The 25,239-nt window shown below is 40.1% G+C and overlaps 1 protein-coding gene across 2 annotated transcripts in view; it reads left to right on the top strand.

Annotated features, from left to right (window-relative positions):
* MCF2L2 (MCF.2 cell line derived transforming sequence-like 2) overlaps window positions 1-25,239 on the top strand; it is a 261,195-nt gene that overhangs the window by 129,273 nt on the left and 106,683 nt on the right. For both annotated transcript variants that reach the window (XM_053903603.1, XM_019463281.2), the window contains 3 exons: window positions 700-891; window positions 8,366-8,543; window positions 14,897-14,973. In XM_053903603.1, coding sequence (XP_053759578.1) covers window positions 700-891; window positions 8,366-8,543; window positions 14,897-14,973 — 447 coding nt within the window. The remainder of the gene's footprint in view (window positions 1-699; window positions 892-8,365; window positions 8,544-14,896; window positions 14,974-25,239) is intronic.

A 25,239-nucleotide genomic window follows, 5' to 3' on the forward strand; every position in this document is an offset into this window, starting at 1 on the left:
ACTGGCAGCCTCTTTATACATAAATATTCTGGCAGCACAAGGGTCCCTGTCTTTCTGTTTAAGTCTTTAAAAAATTAAATTGTTAGAATTCATCACCTATCTGACTTCATCCCAGCATTCTGGAAAAAGTTTGAGTATTGCTGTTGTGAGTTACAAAGCTTTGCATTCTTCGATGCTTCCCTAGGAAAGACAAATACCAGTAAATGCAAATGTGGACAGAGAAAAGTAGTGTTATTGTTAAAAGGGATGTTCCCTTCCCTAGGAAGACTTGTAGAGTCCAGGTCTAATATCTCATTTGTCACCCTATGGTCTTGTAACCAGTTAGGATGCACAATGAATGGCCTAGAATGTAAACCTGAAAAGTCATTGGTTACATTTCTCCACAGTTAAACCAAGCTTAGGAATACCTAACTCTCTCCTTTTGGAGATGTAGCAATTACTGTCTGTGGAAGAGAGAAGAATGTTTATACGATTCTTTTTTACTGACTGGATGACTTTCCTGAGATGTGGACAGATGTAAAATTAGTTTGGGCTTGTCCACCTTATAGTTGCATTGACAGTGGTTAGACCTCTGAAGTTTATGTTGTCCCATGACAATTTCCTGTTGTCTTAGGATCCTTCTAGACCACAGATGAGCTCAGACCTCCTGAGGGTTGTGGTCAGGCTGACTGCATAGGGCACTGTGTTTCTTTTGAAAAGGTCAGCCAATGGTGTGAAGCAGGAATCTACCTTTTGGCTTCCCAAGCTGTAGACAAGTGCCAGTCACGAGAGGGAGTTGACGTTGCCTTGAACGACATTGAGGCATTCCTGGGCACCGCGAAGGAGTACCACTTGCCCAGCCACATGGAGTTTTACAGCCAGTTCGAGTTGATACTCACCCTTGACCTAAAGGTAATGTTTCTGGGTTATTTTAATCTTGTGGTTGGAAAGAAGCACTGGGGGCCTTTTGACTATTGCTTAAGAAAGTCCGGGTAGGATGTACTGAGCAGGTTCACCAATTCCTGTGTTCTGAGGTGGCCTCTTAGACTCTTGGTCTGTGCTTCCTGGCAAATACCCTTCACGGTCTCACCCAAATATCACTCTCAGTCATTCGTTTCTCTACAAATACTCATCAGCATCTCTGATATACCACATACTGTGCTGAGGGCACAGCAATAATAGACATGGTTTCATCTCTGATGGAACCTAATAAGAGAGGCTGACATTAATAAATGTCAAACACAAAACATAAGAATGTGTTACAAGTTAAGATAAGTGTTCTGGAGGAGGGATTTGGGATCCTGCTGAGCATGTGATAGAAAAACTTGACCTGGACTGAGAATACTTGAGCCAAGGCCTGGAGAATGTGTAGAGATGATGGGGGAGCCTTTCCAGATTAGAAGTAACAGCATGTGCAGAGGACACAGGCCTGGAGGGAGTCTGTTACAAGTACAGAACCCAAAGGTCAGGGTGGCTGGAGTACAGAGAGCAAAGGAAGGGTGTTTGGGGTGAGATAAGAGAGGGGCAGATGAGGTGGGTTTTGTGGGCCATCTTAAGGAGTTTGGTCTTTATTCTAAGAACAGTGGGAAGCCACTGAAGGATTTAAGCAGGGGAATAACTTGATTGGATTTGCATTTTGAGAGGAGCACTCCTCTTTGAAGTCAGCAGAATTCTGTATGGCACACCTTCCTCTGCGATTCCCACCACCTTGTATGTATCTCTTCAGTAACACCTTCTTTACTTCTTTGAGTCACGGGCCTCTTTTGAGTCATGGAATCTGATTCATATACTTTCAGGACCAGCATACTCAAAGTGATTAAAGAGAGTTTGATATAGGCACTTTTTACAAAGATATGGCAGGATTTAGGGAACCCAATAAGGATGGTGAAGGTCCCTGGGGCTAGCAAGAAAATGGAACCAGACCACCCATAAGCCTAAAGAGCAAAGGGGAACCCAAGAAGCACTGTAGCTGTGACTGTGACAGGCAGCTAGTAAGGGTTGTGGCCTTGGGCAGAGGAATGCAACTATTAATGGAGAAATGTATATCCCTACTCTCCTCTCTCCCTCTCTTGGATGTCCAGGTAGTGCTTCCCCTTGGCCAAACCAACTAAAAGCCCATAGGCAAGTGAGCCTATCCAACAGAGTCCATACAGGTCAGCTTCCTGGGACACAAAGCAGGGAAAAGAAGACATAGTAGAGTGACAAATAGGGAATATCCAGCATATGTAACTTTTATAATTAATTTTATGGGATGCCCTAAAGCCCATGCATGAATTCAGGCTAAGAGCCTTTGCTGTAAAATGTTGTATACCACACTACATTCTACTTATTTATTTTAAAAATTAATTAATTAATTTAATTTTAGAGGAAAATTAATTTTCCTCTAAATTTTAGTGGGAGGGAGAGAGACAGCCATCAGGGGAGAGGGGCAAAGGGAGAGAGACAATCTTAAACAGGCTCCATGCTCAGTGTGGAGCCTGATGCTGGGCTCAATCTCATGACACTCGGATCATGAGCTGAGCCGAAATCAAGAGTCAGATCCTCAACTGACTGAGCCACTCAGGCATCTCTATTTATTTATTTTATTTTTCTTTAAGTTTATTTATTTATTTTGAGAGAGAGTGAGAGTGGAGGAGGGGCAGAGAGAGAGGGAGAGAGAGAATCCCAAGTAAGCTCCCCACTTTTAGTGCAGAGCTCCATGTAGGGCTTGAACTCATGAACTGTGAGATTATGACCTGAGCCAAAATCAAGTCGGACATTTAATGGACTGAGCCACTCAGGCTTCCCAGCTACTTATTTATTTTAAATGTCTGTCTTGCTTATTACACTGGGAGCTCCTGAAGGGCAGGAGCCTCATCCACCCCTGCATTCTTGTGCCTAACCTTTGCCTGGTGTCCAATTTATATTTATTGAACAAGTGGGAAGGCAGGTGACAGTGGGCAGATTACAGTGGGGGTAGCTCAGTATGGTGTTGTATGTTAATGATGTTCTTTCCCTTAAACCTCTTGGTGGTAAGCTGTGATCTTGGTAAGGGGTGGGGGATGTGTAGGCAGATACCCTCCCCCAACACAAAGATCCTTCTACTTCCTTGCAGAAGGAACAAAGACAAGGCCCATCTGGTGTAGGTTCTACATTGCAGACCCAGTATTGGTAGCTCCAGGTCAGATTCCTAAGGCAGATCTGTCTCACCCAGCTCCAACTCCATTAGTTGCTCAAATAGGTGTATCAGGTCCACCAGGGAGATTTGTAGCCACAGCTGCTGTGCTGCCCAACTTCAGTGAACTTTCTGACCATACCACCTACCAGGAAATGAATAAAACTTAATAAACCACCTCTGAGAAATATGCAGAAACATGAAGGAAGGAGAGGATTATAAGAGAAATATTTTTCAAAAAATCCTGTAGGTCATATGGATTAAAACATCTCCAAAGTCCATCTTTACTTCTTTTGGTTTGGAATAAAATTTTAGGTTGTAAAATTTAAATATCCTGTTGTGTCAAAGAAAGTTTTGTCCACTGAGAAGTAATGACTTTATTGTCAAAACTGGTACTCTATACATATAAAAATATTCCTAGATATATGTATATGTAGATATGGTACAGACACATGTATCTTTTTACTTTGACAGTTGAGATAGCCTAGAAGCAAAGAGACCCCCCCCCCCCACGCCAGTGAGCACACCTAGCACCGAGATCTTGGTTTCTAATACCATTCTTCAGTAAAGGAGACCTAGGCTTCTTAGAGAAATGGCTGATTCCAGGGCTGGGGCAGGAAATACGTAAGGTGATCTTACAGCATCTTGTAGTGCCGGAATGAACTACTAAAAATAAAACAACAAACCATAGTGATGGGATATAGGCAACAACTGAAAAGAACTGATGACCAATGCTAGAACAGTTAGAACAACAAAATTAATAAAGTACTATTGGATTATAGCCCCAAAGAAATTATATATCCATGAATCCATCCTGATATGAATAAATGATGGAATAAATAAATAAATGGGGCAGATGAGACTAATCTCCTATGAAGAATTCCAAATTATTTATGTAGATACTTTGCTCTTGAGGAGGTAGAATATAGTTTTCCAGCCCTTAAATGTGGGCTGTACATAGTGACTTCCTTTCAAAGAGTATAGAACAGAGAAGGAGAAACAAAAGTGAAGTGACTTTACACACAGGACTTCAGCCAGGTGACCAAGGTCAATATCAACAGTGTTGTCAAGTAGATATAATGTACCCTCGATATGATGGATGAACATGGTACTTTACTTCCATGGCCTTACCCCCAAAGCCTGTAACTCCAGTCTAATCATGAGAAAAACATCAGATAAATCCCAGTTGAGAAACATGCTACAAAATATCTGACCAATACTCCTCAAAATAGTCAAAGTCATCAAAAATCAGGAAAAGGTGAGAAATTGACACAGCCAATAGGAGCCTAAAAAGTCATGACAACTACATGTAAGTTGGTATCCTGGATAGGACCCTGGAGGGAACAGTACACTAGGTAAAACTAAGGAAATCTAACTATAAAGTATGGACTTTTATTTAATAATAATTATAATAATTTTAATTATTATTATTGTAATTATAATTTTAATACTGAAAATAACATATCAACAATGTTTTATTAATTGTAAGAAATGTACCATACTAATGCAAACTGTTAATAATAGGGGAAACTGGGTGATCTATATGGGAATTCTCTGTACTATTTTGTAATTTTTTTGTAATTCTAAAACTACTAGAAAAAATAAAATTTATTTCTAAAACACTAGTACTCCATATCTAAACAGTTGAATCTGTTACATTTAAGACATGGTAATCATCATGGTAAGTGGTAAATCATGGTAAATCATGGTAAACTGCTGTTCTTGTAGCAGCCACCTTGTCTGTCTGAGGCTCTTCAAGTGCCTTTCTGCACTATCCTCTTAGTGCTGCTGTTTTGATTTTTCTCCTTCCTTTGCTTTCCCTGCCCAGTTTAGGTAATTAAACAATCGCAGTAACAAGTAGCAAAATTCAATTCTTTAAATATTCACTGTGTGGGGCAGGGGGCACCTGGGTGGCTCAGTTGTTTAAGCGTCAGACTCTTGATTTTGGCTCAGATCATGATCTCACAGTTCCTTGAAATGGAACCCAGAGTCAGGCTCTGCACTGACAGCTCTCTCTCTCTCTCTCTCTCTCTCACAAAATAAACAAATTAACATTTTTTAAAAAAGAACAGAAATTAAAAAAAAATAAATATTCACTGGGAATCCAGTTTGTGCTTTATTCTGGGAATACAATAATGAAAGTCACAATGCCCATAATGAAGGTGCTGGCAGTTTAGTGGAAGACAAACGTGTTTCCGGTAAGTGTGTGTTGGTCCAAGAGCATGTGGAATGGAAGGGATAGTGGGGCACGTAGAGGAGGCAAAGGTCAGCTCAGCCTGAAGAAGAAGAAGACATCATAGGAGAAGATGCCTAAATTTGGACCACATAGGAGTTTTTAAGGGAGAAAAAGCAGAGGGAGGAAGAAGAGTTGCAAAGGCAGAGAGGCTGGAAACAAGAGCATTTGGTAACTGCCGCCCCTGGAGGCGGGAGTGAGGGGTGGGAACTAGTGGAGGTTAGACTGGAGGGAAATCAGGGTCAATTAATGAAGGGCCCAGTGAGGAGTCATGGACCCCTCCATGAGGAGTCTGGACTTTGTACTGAAGCAGTGGGACGCCCCAGCAGGGCTTTTAAACAGGAAAGTTGTATGGTCAGACTTACATCCTGGAGAGATAATTCTGATTGTGGTATGGAAAATGGATTTGCAAGTAAAAAGAGTTCAGAGGAACGGAGGAGATGCAGTTGTTAATCTTGCACCGGCTCCCCTTCACCTGAGTTTAGGAATTTAGGGTCTCGTCTGACCACCTGACCATTTCCAGGATTTACCGTGGGATCTTCAGGAAGAGATGCAAAAGGGCAAGGGTGATTCAGGTCCTGTCTAGTCCAAGTGGTGAGCCACTGGGCTCCAGCATGTGGCACTGACCTCACATCAGAGCTGTATACCATACATGAACAACTTGACATTCTTTCAGTCAGATTTCTTGATCTTTGTGCAACAGTTAATGCCTATGTCTCAGTTTCCGTTTCCTCAAGCTTATCATTGGGCTGTCTCATCACCATCCCTCCAAAATGCAAACTGACATTGCTATCACCCTGACATAAAGGGATTTGGTTTCTTTTGGGATCTGGACTCATAGCTGTGTTGTCAGAACCTCTAGTCCACTGTACAGCAAGCTTCCTGAGACCAGTCACACGTTCTCTGAAGAGACCTTTTAAACACAAGCCCCACCTTAATTTAGATTGGGGGTCAGCAAACTACTGCCTGTGGGCCAAAGCTGCTTGCCACTTACTTTTAGAAATAAAGTTTCATCAGAGCACAGCCACACTCATTCATTTATGTAGCATATATTATCTATGACAGCTTTTATGGTACAATAGCAGAGGTCAGTAGTTGTAACAGAGACCAGTGTGCAAAGCCTGAAATATTTACTGTTTGGTCCTTTACAGAAAAATTTTGCTGATCCCTAGTCTAGACCAGCACTGTTGAATAGAAATGTAACTCAAGCTCTCTACGTGACTTAAGATTTTCTAGTAGCCACATTAAAAAAACCAAAAAGAAACTAGTGAAATCAACTTTAATAATGTCTTGTTTAACATATGTCCAAAATATTGTTTCAATATGTAGTCAATATCAAAGTTAATAATGAGATATTTTACATTCTTTTTTTCATACTATGTCTTCAAAATCCAGTGTGTATTTTACACTGATAGCACGGCTCAACTCAGACCAGCCACATTTTAGACCCTACAAGGAGTAAGACCGGCACTAGACCTTGGAGTAGACGTCAGCCTTGACAGGACTCTGAGGCCACAGTTGTTCCATAGCTGATGTGCCAGTCCTCCCTCAGGGCTCTTGGCTCTTTCCCTCAGAAGATGGCCCAGCATAAAAAAGACAAATGTAAGGGTGCCTGGGTGGTTCAGTCGGTGAAGCGTCTGATTTTGGCTCAGGTCATGATCTGATCTGAGCCATCAGATCATGAGTTCAAGACCTCATAAGTTCAAGCCCTGCATCAAGCTCTGTGCTGACAGCTCAGAGCCTGGAGCCTGCTTCAGATTCTGTGTCTCCCTCTCTCTCTCTGAGCCTCTTCTTCTCACACCCTATCTCTCTCAAAAATAAATAAGCATTTAAAAAACAAACAAAAAAGACAAATGTACTTTTCCAGTTGCAAAACGTGGCAACCTCCTCCCTGAGTGTGCTGAGTCTGTACTTTCAGAATTAGGCACTCTGGAAGGCTTGTGGTGGTGGAGTTCTTCTAATTCTGGGTCCTTTCTTTGGTGGTTTAAATCATACAGGAGACGGATGTCATGACAAAGACTACCCACTTCCCTTGACCCACCAGAGCTGGAGGGATGTCATACTGGAAGCAAGGCCAGAAGAAACGTATTTTGCAGAATTTAGGCCTTGGTGAAACTCGGAGACCTCCAAGTCTTGTTTTTAGTTCTTTTGAACCTCTGTCTTAGAGCATATAGTCAGTTATGGGAATGTCTGTGAGTTTCATCTTTCCCCTGATTTTTTTTTTCAGTTTATTTCTTTACTACTTATAGAGAAGGGGTCATACAGAATAAAGTTTAAATGTTTATCCTTGGGTGGTTCCCTTGATCCTGCCTCAGGATGTAGCCAACTCTTTCCTCCAGAACACTTCAACTCTTTTCTCCATCAGGGCTTTTATTCAGGATACACCTCTTATTTTGAAACCCTCCTGTTTAGAAAAGTGGCCTGATGCCCTTCATTCATAGTCTATGGCATCCTCTTCCACTATTTTCATTCTTTTTTCTTAAAATGTTTTATTTATTTTTGAGAAAGTGCAAGTGGAGGAGGGGCAGAGAGAGAGGGGAACAGAGAATCCCAAGCAGGATCTGTGTGGACAGTAGTAAGCCTGATGTGGGGCTCAAACTCAGGAATCATGAGACCATGATGGGAAGCAAAGTTGGAAGCTTAACAGACTAAGCCACCCAGGTGCCCCTATCCTCTTCTACTATTAATGGACATGGCTTAGTGAACATTTATCTACTCAATATATATTTACTGAGCACTACTCTGTGCTGGGCAGTGTTCTAGGCATGGAGATATGGTGGTGAAAAGGATATGATCATTGCCCATAAGGTGAGAGATTCAGACTCTTAGAAGCATAATTCCGGTGCAAGGCAAGTTGTGCAATTATTTGCATATGGATGGAAGGGTCACCTGAAGGAGGTGGGGTTGGAGGAGGAGGGGAAGACAAGAGAAAGGGAATGCTTCATGTCGTCAGACTCAGTGCAGAGTGACCTGGTCATGATTTGCTTTTGTTTCTGCAGGCCAAAGCCCAGGAAGTCCTGCAGAAGCTGGGTGATGTGCAGGAAATATTTCACAAGAGGCAAATGAGTCTGATGAAACTGGCAGCCAGACAGACTCGCCCGGTGCAACCCGTGGCCCCTCATCCTGAGTCCTCCCCAAAATGGGTGTCACCGAAAACCAGCCAGCCCTCCACCTTGGGTAGGTTATTTAGAGAGGAAGCTTCGTGCCTTTATGTTTCATCAGTGCTCATGAGGGTTGAGATTGTGATTGCTTAAGATGCATAATGGTTGTTGTTTTGACAAATATTATTTAAAATAAACTACAGATGTGGAAGAGTACAGGCATTGAAGACTTTATAGAGTTAGGTAAAAAAACTGAGTGCCTGGATACAAGGAGACCTCACAGTCTAGAAGAGGAATAATATACATGTGCAAACAACATCAGCATAAAATAGTCTCCATTAAGGACCTTTAAAATGCTTACAAGATTCTATTAGCAATGGAGTGGTAAAGTTTGGAAAGATAAAAACAATAGATAAGTCCTTACACCCATCCTGCATGGTCTTCATTACTATAACTTACTAGTAAGCCTTGAGATCAGGTAGGGTACATCTTCTAACTTTGTTCTTTTTCAAGACTATTTTGGCTGTTTTAGATTCTTTTTATTTCCATATAAATTTTATTTTATTTTTTTTAATGTTTATTTTATTTATTTTGAGAGAGAGAGAGAGAGCAAGCGGGTGGTGGGGGCAAAGAGAGAGGGAGAGAGAGGATCCCAAGCAGTCTCTGCACTGTCAGCACAGAGCCTGATGCAGGGCTCGAACTCACAAAACATGAGATCATGACCTGAGCCGAAATCAAGAGTCTGCCCCTTAGGGGCACATGGGTGGCTCAGCTGGTCAAGTGTCTGACTTTGGCTCAGGTCATGATCTCACCATTCATGGTTTCGAGCCCCGCATCAGGCTCTGTTCTGACAGCTCAGAGCCTGGAGCCTGCTTCAGATTCTGTGTCTCCCTCTCTCTCTGCCCCTCCCCTGCTCATGCTCTGCCTCTCAAAAATAATGTTTAAAAAAATTTTTTTAAAAGTCTGCTACTTAACGGACTAAGCCCACCCGGGTGCCTCCCATTTAAGTTTTAGAAGCACGTTTCAATTTCTGCTGAGATTATGCTTGAGGTTGCACTCATTTTAGAGATCAATTTGGGGAGAGCTGTTGTCTTACCAATATTGAGTCTTCCAATTCATAAATGTTGTTAACTTTCCATTTATGTAGGTCTTCTTTAATTTCTCTTGGCAGTATAGTATTTTTTTGTTTTTGTTTTTGTTTTTGGTGTGCTTTTTTAAAAGTTTTTATTTAGGGGCGCCTGGGTGGCTTGGTCGGTTAAGCGTCCGACTTCGGCTCAGGTCATGATCTCACGGTCTGTGGGTTCGAGCCCCGCGTCGGGCTCTGTGCTGACAGCTCAGAGCCTGGAGCCTGTTTCGGATTCTGTGTCTCCCTCTCTCTCTGCCCCTCCCCTGTTCATGCTCTGTCTCTCTCTGTCTTGAAAAATAAATAAACGTTTAAAAAAAAAAAGTTTTTATTTAAATTCCAATTAGTTAACATAAAGCATGATATTAGTTTCAGGTGTACAATATAGTGATTCAACACCTCCATGTAACACTCGGTGCTCATCACAAGTGCACACCTTAATCCCCATCACGTATTTAACCCCCACGTCTCCACCTTCTCTCCTCTGATGACCATCAGTTTGTTCTCTATGGTTAAGAGTCTGTTTCTTGGTTTGCCTCCCTCTGTCTTTTTTTCTTCTCCCTTTGCTCATTTATTTTGTTTCTTAAATTGCACATCTGAGTGAGATCATATGGTATTTGGCAGTATAGTAGTTTTGAGTATAGAGGTCTTAGCCATTTCATGTTTTTTTTTAAGTGTATAGTAAATGGAACTTACCATATATAACTATCAATAAGAATATATTTCTGCATAAAATACAATCAGGTCATCTGTGAATTGGGACATTCTGCCTCTTCTGTTTCAAACTTCATGCTTTTTTCCTTTGCCTTATTATAATGGCTAAGACCTCCAGTACAATGTTAAATAGAAGGGGTGAGAGCAGACAACCTTGTCTTTTCCCAGTATTAGGGGAAATAATTCATTTTTTACCTTAAAGTGTGATGGTAACAGTAAGTTTTTGACAGATGCCTTTTACCAAATAGAGGAAGTTCCCTTCTCTCCCTCATTTGATAAGAATTTTCATCATGAATGATTGTTGACTTTTTCAGATGGTCTTTTTGGTGCATATATTGAAGTAATCATATAGTTTTTCTCCTTTATTTGTTAATGTGGTGGATTGCAATGATTTGTTTTCAAATATTAAAACAATTGTACATTCCTAGGATAAACTGCTCTTGGATATGATATGTATATCATTCTTTACTTCATGTATTTTGAAACTGTTATTAAGCACTTACATGTTCATAATTGTTATGTCTTCCAGATATACTGGCCCTTTTATAATTAGGAAATATCTCTCCTTCCTTCCTTTAGTAATACTCCTTGTCTTGAAGTCTATTTTGTCTGATACTAATATAGCATTCCAGTTTTCTTGTGCTTAGTGTTTGCATGATATATTTTTTCCTTTCTTCTGTTTCCTTGTTTTTTTTTGTTTTTTTGTTTTTTTGTTTTTTTTTAAATACTTGTTTTTATTTTTGAGATAGAGAGAGACAGAGCATGAACAGGGGAGGGCCAGAGAGAGAGGGAGACACAGAATCTGAAACAGGCTCCAGGCTCTGAGCTGTCAGCAGAGAGCCCGACATGGGGCTCGAACTCACGGACCGCGAGATCATGACCTGAGCCGAAGTCGGATGCTTAACCGACTGAGCCACCCAGGCGCCCCTGTTTCCTTGTTTTTAAAGTATATCTCTTATAGGCAGCATATAATTGGGTCTTGGCTTAAAATTTTTTTTAGTTTATTTATTTTTGAGAGAGAGAGAGAGAGAGAGAGAGAGAGAGAGAGAGAGAGAGAGAGAGAGAATGAGCAGGAGAGGGGCAGAGAGAGAGGGAGATACAGAATCCGAAGCAGGCTCCAGGCTCTGAGCTGTCAGCACAGAGCCAGATGTAGGGCTGGAACTCCTGGACTGCAAGATCATGACCTGAGCCTAAGTCAGATGCTTAACTAACTGAGCCACCCAGACACCTGGGTCTTGACTTTTTAGTACATTCTGTTAACCTCTGCCTTCTAATTGGAGTATTTAGTCCATTTACATACAATATAATTATTGATATAGTTGGATTTAGAACTATAATTTTATTTGTTGTTTATTGTCTCATTTTTTTTATTCCTCTGTTCCTCCTTTCCTACTTTCTTTTGCGTTAGCAAATATTTTTAGCGTTCTGTTTTAATTCCTTTATTGGCTTTTTAGCATACCTCTTTGCATTGTTTTTCCCAGATATTTTCCTTAGAGATTATTATGTTCATTTATCACAGTCTACTTAGAGCTAATATTATAGCATCTTATGTAAAATATAGGAAATTTGCAACATTATAGCTCCATATGCTTCCTTCCATGCTCTGTGGTATATTCTTCTGTATAGTCTGTTATATTTTATATATATAGTCTTTTACATCTACTCTCTTATTCAGGCATTTCCAGTGTTCTTTTTATTCCTTACTGTAGATCTGAATCATCATTTTGTGTAATTTCTCTCCAAGCTGAAGAACCTATAGCATTTCTTGTTGTGCAGATCTTCTGGCAACAAATCCTTTTTGTTTCTATTTATCTGAAAATTATGGGGTCTTCTGATAATTCTCCATTTAGTATGATTTACAGTCCTCTGTCTCCTGTCACATATTCCACTTTTTAGAAGCAAGTCTTGACAACAGTTTGGTGCATTTATTCTTGAATTTTCTGTGTGCACACACATACACACACACTCATAGACATAAATGCATATGCACACTCGATATACTTTTGCACACATCCTGCTGACACAAACAGACACTCACACACATGGAGTCATCTTTTTGGATAGCTAGAAACAGGACTTGGCTCTCCTTACTTCTCATCTAGGGCTCTTTCCCAAAACTAAATTATGCTCACTTCTATGATTTTTTTCCTCTGTCATTGTTTTAAGGGATATATGTTTGTTATAAGCAAATAAAGTGAGAATGACAGCTTGTTTCTCTTTCTTTTTCAAACATAAGATTTCATAAAAGACAGTGACCCTTCTAGGGTAAACAGACTTTGTCATGTCTGAATGGATATCACTGACCTGGCAACTTGCTCATTCTGCAGAACAATTCTGCACTTTTGTTTTGGATAGTAACCACTGAGTATGGATTCAAGCAAATCACTAATAGGATTTTCAGACACACTTGTCTGATTCCTTAGTAACTGCGTCTGTTACAAGATAAATCATTACATTTCACAGTGTAAGGAATGCGAGGGAGCTGGAATCTTGACTGTGACTCTTGTTAGCCGGGTGCCTTGGTTAGAATATTTAACTTCTCTGAACTTTATAAGGAACATGAAAAAATTCTTTTGTGGCTGTAATAATAGCTAAAATTTACTGTTTACCATGATCTAAACACTTGGCATATATTAACTCATTAAGCTTCATAACAACCCTATACTGTAGGCTTTCTCATTATTTCACATTTTATAGACGAAGATGGTGAGGCACAGAGATTACTCTGATAATATGTGTCTTGGACAAGGAATAGCAAGACTCGAATGCCGGCAGTGTGGCTCCTTGCCCCTGCCTTTAACTTCAGCACTTTGCTTACATTGTTAAGGGCAGGTACTCCTCAGCCGTGGGTGTTGCTGAATATAATGTATTATGCACTTCTAGCATCCAGTTATTATGCCTGCAATCACTCAGCTTACAGGGATCCTGCAGAGAGTGAGGAGCCCAAAGGAGTGTTCATTGTTATGAATTTCCTTCAGGGGTTATATAACCAGGAGCAGCAGTGTACTTCACTACAGATTTCAATAATATCTGTGAAAAATCCATAGAAAGCCCAAGCGGATTCCAGTTGACTCACAGAACCTGGGGTTGGGAGGAACCTCTGGAGGCCACAGTTTACCACAGATAAGTTCACCACAGATAAGAATCAGGGCAATATATTGGGGACATTAGATGGATGGTATTTTGGCCATAGGACCTAGAAGTGCTCAAATTCTGTCCTGGGTTAATCACATGTATCCTGTGAGTTTTCCAGGGGAACTCTCTACACAAGGATGTTGACAGTGACAAGAACTCGAAGTACCACTTATTTATTAGCCTTGTAGCCATCATCCCCAGTGCAGCCTTCTGGCAAAGCTGGGTGAGAAAGCCTCAAGGTCTAACCAGGGCTCCTCCTCCACAAGTCCCATTCTTACTGCCAAATGGCCTTGGAGCCTGAAGAAAGGATGTCTCCCAGGTGTCCAAGAGCTCTGTGGAAAGGAGGGGAGGGTGACGGAGTGACAGAGAGAAGAGAACAAGAGCAAGATAGCCCAGTTCTGTCCTGACTGAGCTAAGCATTTTTTCCCATGGTTGTCTCATCCACTAACAAATGCAGTTCCATCAGTTCTGGAATCCAACTGGTAGATTAGCAACAATTTCTGGCTGGGCAGGCATAGACATCCACTTATATAATCATAGTATGATTATGTGAGTGTGGGTGTGGGGTGTGTGTGTGTGGGTATGTATGTGGAGAGTGAGAGAGAGGGAGAAAACATTTTAAAGAAGACTATAAGGAAATATACCAAGTGGTTGTATTTAAGTGGTAAGATTTCAGTATTTTTCAAAAATTGTCGATGATAAGCACAAATTAACTACCTCTATAATGAAAAAATATATATCCAATGAATGTGGTATTTGGAATTGAATCTGGTCTTTTAATCCAAAACAACATCAACTGCAATATTATACAGTACAAAGATAAATGCTAAAGCAGCAGTGCATAGAAAGATCCATCAAGGGTTTTTTAAAATGTGTTTATTTTGTTTATTTTGAGAGAGAGAGAGAGAGAGAGAGAGAGAGCAAGCAGGGGAGGGACAGGGAGAGAGTGAGAGAGAGGATTTAAAGAGGGCTCTGTGCTGACAGCAGAGAGCCCAATGCAGGGCTTGAACTCACGAACTGTGAGATCATGACCTGAACTGAGTCAGATGCCTAGCCAAATGAGTCAAGAATCTATAAAGTTTTCATGTCCAGGAAGACTTCATGAAAAAAGTGACCTTTTTATGGAGACTTAAAAATGGGAATGATGGAAACTCTATCGTTTTTACCACATTGTATTTACTGATTTATTGTGGTTTGATGTTTCATGTGATGTTGTGTGTGATTTTTGTCTCTTTGAATCAAATGTTAAATGCCTGGGGTCAAGAACTATTTCTTTTCTGCTCTCTCCTTCACCTTCAATTTCATCTCCCACCTCACAAATCACCACGGCAGCTCAGTTAAGCTTTGTTAATCAGTTGGCCCCACATAGTCCAGGTGCTTGTCCAAGCCAGGCTATATACTGAGTTATTTATAAGCTGAGTTGACAAATTAATGGCAGGTTTTCTTTGTTTTTCTAGCTCCTCTTCAGAGAACATCTGAGGAACCTTGTACAGGGACACTAGAAAAAGATGATAAAACTAAACTTGAAGTTAAGGTAAGATCATCTTTCTCTTTATGGATAAAAATTTCTGATATGAAAGAATATTGCTGCTATAATTACCAATAAATCAGATTCCCCTAACCCAACCCCAAAAGATGTGTCCATAAAGGCATGTAGCACAGATTAGTGCTCTCAACAGCTGAGGTTTTGTGGGATTTCTTTCTTCTTAATTGTGAGTAGAAAAACTGTCTGGCCATGAATGGAATTGTTGGGAGATACTATGTTATTGAGGGAAAAGTCATTTTGTTCTTTCCTATATTCTGACTTAGTATTCAAAATTGGTAGAAGTGTGTGGTTTATGTACAAAAAAAGACAAAATTTCATAGAGCTACACATACACACGTGCATGTCTAACTGGCGAACTCTAAATAGGCTCTGTAGATTGTGCAAGCATCATGTTCTTGCTTTTAATACTATGCTCTAGTTATGAAAGATATCAATATTGGAGGAATTTGGGGGAAGGGTACACGAGACTTCCCTGTATTTCTTTGCAACCTTATGTGAATCCATAATTATTTCAAAGTAAAAGTTAAGGGGGAAAAAAAGCATGAGCTTTGCAATCAAGCAGACTTACATCTATGTAACAGGACCTCTCTAAACCTTGGTTTCTCCTCTGTAAAAATGGGGATAACAACAGCTATTGTCTGAAACTAATTTTTAGCAGCAAACAAATATTTGAAAATTGCCAAGCACTGTATTGTAAAGTAACTTTATATTTAAATACCCAAATACAATGAATTGTGGATATATGTTGCTGCAAACGCAGCCTGAGAAGGGGTTCCTTTTCTTCTGGCTCACTAAAAATGAGTATCTAGCTGATGGAATGGTTCTGAAAGCAGAGGCCAGTAGACCATGGGCTCACACAGTTTGGGTCCATCATCTGTGCCTAATGTGTCTGAATATAGGACCCCACTGACCATTATGAAGTCAGGCAGAAAGCAGGTCTCAGACTTTTTTTTCCTAGAAGCAAAAACAATGTAGGAAGTAGAGTTCCCAGCTGACTTTTCTTAGAAAGAGAAAGCTGCATTCTTCTGTTTAGTCATCCTTTTGTATTTGAGGCAGATTAGGACATTGCTACAGCTGTTTCGGAATCCCGTGTGGTTGGAGGAATTGCATTACCATATCTTGCAGAGTTAGGAAACCGTTTGCAGTTTCACACAGTCATGATCAGCCATTTGAAAGAGTAAATAGCAAATTAAAAAAAAATTTTTTTAAGTTTTATTCAGTGTTGAAAGATAGAGCATGAGCAGGGGAGGGGCAGAAAGGGGTGGGGGGGGGGACACAGAATCTGAAGCAGGCACCAGGCTCTGAACTGTCAGCACAGAGCCTGACACGGGGCTCGAACCCATGAATGGTGAGATCATGACCTGAGTCAAAGTCGGCCACTTAACCGATTGAGCCACCCAGGCACCCCAGCAATTTTTTTTTTTAAATGGGCAACTGTAATGAGACTTCGCCAGACTGGACATCCATGAAGTCTGTGGAATTACTTAGTGACATAAAAAGGGTTTAACTGTGATCAACTTTAAAAGTGAGCATCATTCTACCCTTTTCTGTACCTGGGCTTCAGAGACTTTTATCTCTGAATGTGGCAAGTGTACCAAAGCCCAGATCCAGCCCCTGAACTCATATGCTGTTGCCATTAACACACAATGTGATTTGAACTTACCTCATAACTCTGTGATTTTCTCTGCCCATATTGAGACAACATATTTATGGCCTACACACTTTATAAAGAGGCCATAGGAGTTGTGTGTACATGGAGGTTCTCGTATAAAAGAATCCAAATTAGGGTGAATTATTTCAACAATTGTGAACAATAAAAATGAGTGCTATTGTTTAATTTGTTGGGGAAGAAAAGGAAATATAGTCAGTAAGCATAAAGCACCTTTTCTCAGGGAAGACCTGAAGATATTTAAGAAGAAACCATAAGCTACATTTATTATTTACTCCGATTTCATATGTTAGTAAAAATAGACAATGCAGGAACTATAGGGAAGGGGAAGAATCAGAAGCCTATAGGGTTGGAAAATGTTAAGTAGAATCCAAGAATCTCTGACCATCTCTGACTTTTTGTTTCTTCTTTTTTGGTTGTGCTATTTATTTAATCCAGGCTCCAAGCACATCCTTCCAGGAGGCTGCCCCCCTTGTGTTTAGGCAGATCACCAACAGCATAGGTACTAGGAAGCCAGCACAATTCCATTTTACAATTATCCTGGGATTTTGTTGTTGTTTTTCCTTACTATTGCCTTGTTTGTGTATTTAATGAAGGGCTTTTCCTGCAACAATATGCATGTTAACAGTCAAGGCAGTGGAGGAAGCAGGGTAGAAACAGGCTGCCAGACTTCCTCAGTTTGGGCAAACAGAAGCTGGTCAGACTTCTGCTTCTAAACACCAAGAGTATGAGCAGAATCTATACAGTTGTGAACAACATGAGTAGGAAGGAAGAGGATTTATGAACTAAATCCCCAAATGCTAGACTTAAAATTCAATTCAAGACCAATAAATGCAATTGGCATTTGACAAGGTAGGTAATAAAACCAGGGAAATCATCATTTCAAAATATGTAAGAAAACTAGTAGGAAAAGAAGATAGGTTAGGGAAAAAAGTTTAGGGGCACCTGGGTGGCTCAGTTGGTTAAGCGTCTGAATTTGGCTCAGGTCATGATCTCACAGTTTGTGAGTTTGAGCCCCGCATCAGGCTCTCTGCTCTCAGCACAGAGCCTGCTTCAGATCCTCTGCCCCCCTCTCTCTTTGCCCTTTCCATGCTGGTTCTCTTTCTCTCAAAATAAATAAATAAACTTAAAAAAAAAAGGTTTAGATTCATGTCTGTGTGATCCATGGTTTATTAGAAGGGGGACACAGAGGTTGACTTACGTCAAGAACAATCATTTCTTCATGTGTTTTGTGACCACTGTCCAGGAGAAATGACCAAGATGGATAGCATCTGACTCTAGTGACAATTCTGACATCCTTTTGACCTTAGGCCTAGACCTCAAAGATAAAATGAAACCACAGTGCAAATTGTAACATTGTGATAAATGCCCTTCTTTGCCCTCAAGGGTAAATGCTCACAGACAAAAAAAAAAAAAAAAAAAGCTATAAACCAAAACTGCTTATGATGCCACTAGAGTCACTGATACTCACTACAACAAAATCATGCAACAAAATCATGATATGAATTTATCATCATCAGAAAACTCATTTCCAAAAAAGGCATTTCATCTTCTCTGGTGGGGTGATCCTTACTTTACCTCTTAAAAGGAACTAAGTTAAACTTGACAAACTGGCTGAGGCTCTCAGGGCCATCTGGCAGCTGTGCGGCCATGTGCTAGACTTGTTAATGTGGTCTAGGAAAGCCTGTCAGTGGAGGAGATTCGCTGTGGTTGCTGGCAGTGGTGATGAGGCTAGTTCAGGTTTTTTACGTCACCAGCTGGAAGCTGAAAGCATGACTCACTGGAGCTACTTTTATATCACAGCCTCTTTGGAGCTAGAAAGAAGCCAAAGGCTGAGGAAAATTCCTTTTTCATGAATGTAAACGCTCAGGATAAAGGCAGAGAGCTACTGGCTGTGAGCACTAACAAACAATGCTCCTGGACACCTGTTAAAGGGGCTTAAAGTAGCAGAGGCCTTTTTTTTTTAACTTTTAAAAAGTTTATTTATATATTTTGAGGGAGAGAGAGCATGGGCAGGGGAGGGGCAGAGAGAACGGGAGAGAGTGAGAGAGAGAATCCCAAGCAGGCTCTGTACTATCCATCTCATGAGTTGTGAGATCATGACCTGGGCTGAAATCAAGAGTCAGGCACTTAACCAACTGAGCCACACAGGTGCCCCTAGTAGCAGAGGTGCTTTTAGGCTTGCAAGCAAACAGCCTCCTTCATAAAAATTAAAGAAAAAAAAAAGCCAAGGCTGTAAGTTACAGAATGGAGAGATGAGGGAAGGGTTGCTAACACATTGTACTGGGTGCTGTATGTACCCGGTTTCATTATAAATTCTCAGTATCTTGAGGAAGATGATGAGGAAGGTGATGTTTCCCTTGTTTTATCCATGATGCTGTGGAGACTCTGAGAGGTTGAGTTTCCATAACGGTCACACAACCAGTAAATGGTGGAACTGGGTTTTGAAACATGCAGTTTATTTAATCTAACAGTCACTAACATCTAACTTCAGTCTATTTATTTATAATCTGTTAGCTACTTAGTTTACCTAACTACCAGTTTACTTAATCTCTCATATTCTAAATTTCCTCTTCTGCAAAATGGGGATAAAATAATCTCACAGATGGTTGATTAAAGGAGAAATATATGACTTCAATAATAATAATAATAATAATAATAACAATAATAATAATAATAAGGGGTGCTTGGGTGGCTCAGTCAGTTGGGTGTCCACCTTTGGCTCAGGTCATCGTCTCATGGTTCATGGGTTCGAGCCCTATGTTTGGGGTTCGTGAGTTTGGGCTGTCAGCTCAGCCTGGAGCCTGCTTCAGATTCTGTGTCTCCCTCTCTGTCTGTCCCTCCCCCACTTGTTCTCTCTCTCTCTCAAAAATAAATAAATAAACATTTAAAAAAATAGTGATAATAATGTCAACAAAATAAAAATAGAAAATTTTTTAAAATGAGAAATATATGGAAAGTAGTTATTAGCATTATGCCTGACATATAGCAGGGTCTTGGTAATTTTAGTTTCCCACTTAATCCCATGTTTATAAATAGCATATTCTGTGTAAAAGTTGAAAAGAAGCTGAAGGAAGGTCAGATTCAGGTCTTAAATGGGATAGCTTCTCCTAATCTTGAATGTATACCGTTTTGCTCAATGATAGCAGATCAGGCCCCAATTCTGTTCCTTGCTTTCTCATGCCCACAGTTGTCATTTACCTTTCTGATTCTCAACAGGAAAACTGTATGAACTTATAAGCTCATTTCAGTATTCATCCTCTATGATGTTCAAAGTCTAGTCATTCAGAGAATCCACCAAATCCTTGAGGCAGCCCCCAACCAAGCTTTCTGAAGAATTTCTAGAACCAAGGTTGTCAAAGTTTCCTATGTATTGCAGCCCTGAGAAGCTTATTAATAATGCAGATTCTCAAGCTCTACCCTCAGAGATTCTGATTCAGTAGGGCTAGAAAGAAAACAAAATGAAAAGTTTATTTATTTGTTTTGAGAGAGAGAGTGAGAGAGAATATGAGTGGGGGAGGGGCAGAAGAGAGGGAGAGAGAGAGTCCCAAGCAGGCTCTGTGCTGTCGGCACAAAGCCCAATGTGGGGCTCCATCCCACAAACCATGATATCATGATCTGAGATGAAATAAAGAGTTGGAAACTTAACCTACTGAGTGCCCCCAGGAATCTGAAGTTTTAACTTTTAAATTAAAAAAAAATTTTAATTTGGTAACTAGAATACAGGTGGTATAAAGATTGCATTTTTGGGTCACACTGGCTTAGAAGCTATATTTATAGGTCATGAAGACTTGGGTTAAAGGAGAACTCATTAAGGTGGATATGGATCTCTTAGGCTAATATCGAGTCCAATACTTAGTGAAGTGAAGGCATGATTATATTAATCTATGAGAATGTATTTTCACTGAGAGAGCTATATGACAAAGAAGATAATAACAGTGAAGGCCACTGTTGACTTTGCTCTTTGACAAATAAAAAACTGAGATGACTAAAATATTTGATTGGTCCAATCTGGGCATCCTATTCAACTTCATTTAATAGATCTCAAAGCAATTGCTATAGGTCGTATGGAAATAATTCTAACATTGGGGCCTAAACTTAAGGAACTTACAAGTTTCATGAAGGAAATAACGTATTTCCAGTAATTTATAATGTAGAGTAAAATGGCATACCTCCAGGACAAGGAATATAACATGTTAGATGGCAGAAGACAGAACAGTTCATAATAAGGAGATTGGGGATATTTTTACAGAGGAGATGGCATTTGAATTTAACTTTGAAAAATAAATACAACTTTGAAAGGTGGATAAGATGGAGAAGAGAAGCAAAAATGGGGAAGGATATAAAGTCTCAGAAGTCTGAAGGGGCATAGGCTCTTCTGGGAGTGGTTTGAGAAAGATAGACAGGTAGACGAAAACAGGTGGTTGCTGAAGGCTTTGGTTAGGAGTTGTTGCCAGGAAGGGCACCTATGTATTAGAAAGATGACTCTGGTATGACAATGAAGAGTACACTGGAAGGCAGGCAGGCAGACCAGCTGCCAGCAGCTGTTACAGTCTAGATGAGACTCTAATGTTGAGAGCCTACTAATGACAGAGAAAGGGAGATGGGCAGAGCTTATATCTGTCAATCTAGATATTCTTCCCAGTGCCTAGAATACACTAGACTGTCAGAGAAAGTGTGATGGATGAAGGAGTAGATCAAAGCAGAGAAGAAAGAGAAGAGATTATTTAATAGACAGGGAAAAGAAAGAAGATATTGAAAATACTTTGGGGTTTCCATCTTGGATTCCTTATTGGATGAATTTGTTGACTAATATAGAGCACACAGAAGGAACAGTAGGAAGTGAGGACTTATGAAGGCTGAGTCCAACATCTGTAGGGTTTTATAGATCTGCAACAGCAACCCACACCTTTTCTTTCTATTAGCTGTAGCCCATCCCCCTTCCCACCAATAAGGGTCAACCAACTGGCCTTAAAGTTATGTGGAAATTATTTGTGAACTAGGTTAGGGACCAAAGATTGGTCTAATAAAGCACTTTACAAACTTGTGGTTTTATTCGTGAGTTAAGATTTACAGACATATACAAATTAAGTTACCCTGACATTTATGCATTGAGGTTAAAATCACATGAAATCAAACAGCTTGAGGGGTGCCTGGGTGGCTCAGTCAGTTAAGCACCCCACTCTTGATTTTGCCCAACTCTTGATTTCCACTCAGTTCATGATCTCACAGCTCATGAGATCAAGTCCCACACTGGGCTCTGTGCTAACAGTGAAGAGCCTGCTTGGGATTCTTTCTCTTCCTCTATGTCTGCCTCTCACCCATTCTCATGCACACGTATTCTCTCTCCCTCAAAATAAATAAACCTTAAAAAAAAATAAAAAGAAACAGCTTGAGAAAATTCAGGATATATGGGCAACTTCTTTTCAATGTCCTTGACACACTTATTTCCTTCACATTTTCTCGGTTTGGGAATGGAAGAAAGGTATCTTGCAACATGTTTCTCAATTTCTGGATATTTTAAACAGAACTACAGACTTGTAAATCATTGTTAAAACAATGTTACAGTTTTTTAAGAAGACACTCTTCCCATAAACAAAATATTATACACATTGTTTAGCTTTAGTCCATCCTTTAAAAACCAATTTAACCATTGAGAACATTGAACTAATTACTAACAAAACTACCTGGGAAATTCAAGATCTTAGATAAAAGAGATCCTGGAAAATTTTTGAAATAGGAGAAGTTTGCTTTTGGGACCCATTCCCCTATCTTTCTCTAATCATTTCCCATTTCCACAAAGCCTCAGGACTACTCATGCATGTCTCCTCAAGCCTGCCCTTCTCCAAAGGGCATTAGTCTATAAAATGTGCTAAAACCTTCCTCTCCTCTCCTCTCCCTCTTGGAAGCCTCCTCCCAATGTAGCTGATCTGGACTAGAGGCAGGAGAATATCTGAATGAGGTAGTTCATAGCAATGCATGGATGATGAGTGACTGACAGTTCCTTGACTCTTCCGGAAATACTTACCATAAAAAAAAAAAAAAAGACTGCCCTGACTGCCCTATTATCCAAAGGCAGTGAGTGGCTTCTTCAGGCAATGAAGAGTAGGAAGATGTGCTGGAAAAGGTCAGTGAGATAGAGCAAACAGGGCAGACAAGCCAGCTAGAAATCTGTTCCCAGGATAGATCTCTAAGTGGTTCCTGTTTTTCAAAAGTTCTTCCTATTCTCTATGTCAGAACCTACTGAATCTGGGGGAAAAAAAAAGACGGGTTCACCTTTTCCCCAGCAGTTCCAGCAATGGAGAGGAAAAGGCATAGCTATCCCTTCCGAAGGCTAACGTTTTTCTCTCTGGGACTTTGTCTGTAAGACCACCCTGGACTGAGGCTGGAAGTTGAATGGCCTTTGGAGAGTTTTCCTTTTCCTTTTTTCCCCACTGTCCTCCCCTACAGCCCACCATTGTATCATTTTTCAATAATTCTTTTTTTTTTAATTTTTTTTAATGTTTATTTATTTTTGAGACAGAGAGAGTCAGAGCATGAATGGGGGAGTGTCAGAGAGAGAGGGAGACACAGAATCTGAAGCAGGCTCCAGGCTCTGAGCTGTCAGCACAGAGCCCGACGTGGGGCTCGAACTCACGGACCATGAGATCATGACCTGAGCCGAAGTCGGATGCTTAACTGACTGAGCCACCCAGGCGCCCCCATTTTTCAATAATTCTTACTTGTCCTACCTCTTCATTGATTTTCTCTGGTTTTCATAATTAATTTGTAATGCTGTAAAATGTTTAAATACTTCTTGTAATGATCACTGTTTATGTTTAAACGAAGAGGGTGGTTCAGCCCCTTATCTGCCTTATTTTTTTCTCACACTGAAGTCAAGAAGCTTCTCTCTCTCTCTCTCTCTCTCTCTCTTTCATGTTGGGAGCCCAAGCAGGTCCAAACTCTTGACCCTGAGATCAAGACCAGAGCTGAGATCAAGAGTCAGATGCTTAACTGACTGAGACACCAGAGTAGCTTCTCTTTTTAAGAAATGTGATAATATAAAAAACAATACTTTCACCTTGAGTTACCAGATAGCATCGCTTTTAAAAAGTTGGAACTGAAATTGCTTTCCAAAAATCTCTAAAATCATACAGTGAAATCATTTAACTTCAGGGAAAAACTAATCTGATTCAGTTCAGATTAGTTGCTATCTCTCCTTTGGGGAAGAAAAAATATATTTTAATAATCAATTGAAAATCAACTATTGATACTTTTTTAGAAATGTAGGGACTTTTAAAAAGTTGATTGATACTTTTAAAAAGATATATTCTCCAGAGAAATTTAAATAAAGTTTTTAAATAAAATTCTTTCAAGCTAGGCATTTAGCCTATTTTCCCAGTTTTGAAACACATCTTTTTTCAAAATATGGAGGAAACAAATCAATTAGATTACATGTTTGTTCAGAGGACACAGGAAGTCATCATTCAAGGTGCTCCTAAGAGCACCTGTATATGGGTTGGTGTCACTTTGAAAAGAGGAGAGACTGGAGTAGAAATGGGGGTACAGGGAGTGATGTTGTGTCCAGGGCAGTTGGCAACCTGCCTGCCTTCAGTGCCACCCTTTTTCTTCAGAATAAAACGAACATAAATGGAGAGGGGCTTTTCCACCTGATTGGCTCTCTAATAGGGTCGTTAACGGGTCAATTCCCTTTTAAATCTCCAACTGGCTGAGAAAGTTACCCTCTTTGAGATACCCTAGGGGCAACTCCAAGTCAGGGTTGACTGAAGGGAAACAGGATAGGATTCCACAGGAACTTGTTACTTTGCTTTAAAAAAGCATCATTTTATAATCCAATGAGGTTCCTAAGGAATTTCTAACAAAAAATATAGCAGCAATGGGTGGGTTGGTCTGTGGTCAATTTTCTTGGTCCATTATTTAAAATAAAAGGAACAAAAGGACCAATATCTGGGGAAAAAAGCAAGCATTTATTTAAATATGTGGTCTTCCTTCTAGAGCTTTCAGGAAGCTTATGTTAATTTTTCTTCTCCAAAGTACTCTGGCTACAATCTAGCTTTCATCTCAAAATAGGAAGCAATAGCACCTATGTTGGTATTTGATATTATAAACAGAGGGATGTTTCATAGCCAATTTACACATCTCCCTCATTTTATACAGAAGAATATAGATGTCCAGGCAGCTTACGTGACTTGGCCAACACCTCCAACCTAGTGAGAAATATGGGGTCTGTATTACATGTGAGCAGGTAGGAACTGCCCAGGAATTACTGCAGGTCAGGTGTGCTTACTTATTTTAATCCCCACAAAGTACATCTTAAAGAGCCAACCATAAATGCCATTTATCAAGTCTTCTTTGTGCTAAGTACTTTAATTCCTTATCTCAAATCACCACAATGACCCTCTGATATAGATACAGTGAGCCCTCTTTTACAGAGAGAGAATTAAGGTGCAGAGAAGTCTTGCCCAAGGCCACTTTTAAATAAAAAGTAAATCAGGGATTCCCACCCAGTCTACCTCTCACATGAAGAATTTGTGTTCTTTTCACTCTGTGAGAGGTTTTTGAATTACAGGTCACAGTGGTGATAG

Source organism: Panthera pardus, unplaced genomic scaffold (assembly GCF_024362965.1).
Source record: "Panthera pardus isolate Hobbes unplaced genomic scaffold, ASM2436296v1 HiC_scaffold_16, whole genome shotgun sequence".
Lineage (NCBI taxonomy): Eukaryota > Metazoa > Chordata > Mammalia > Carnivora > Felidae > Panthera > Panthera pardus.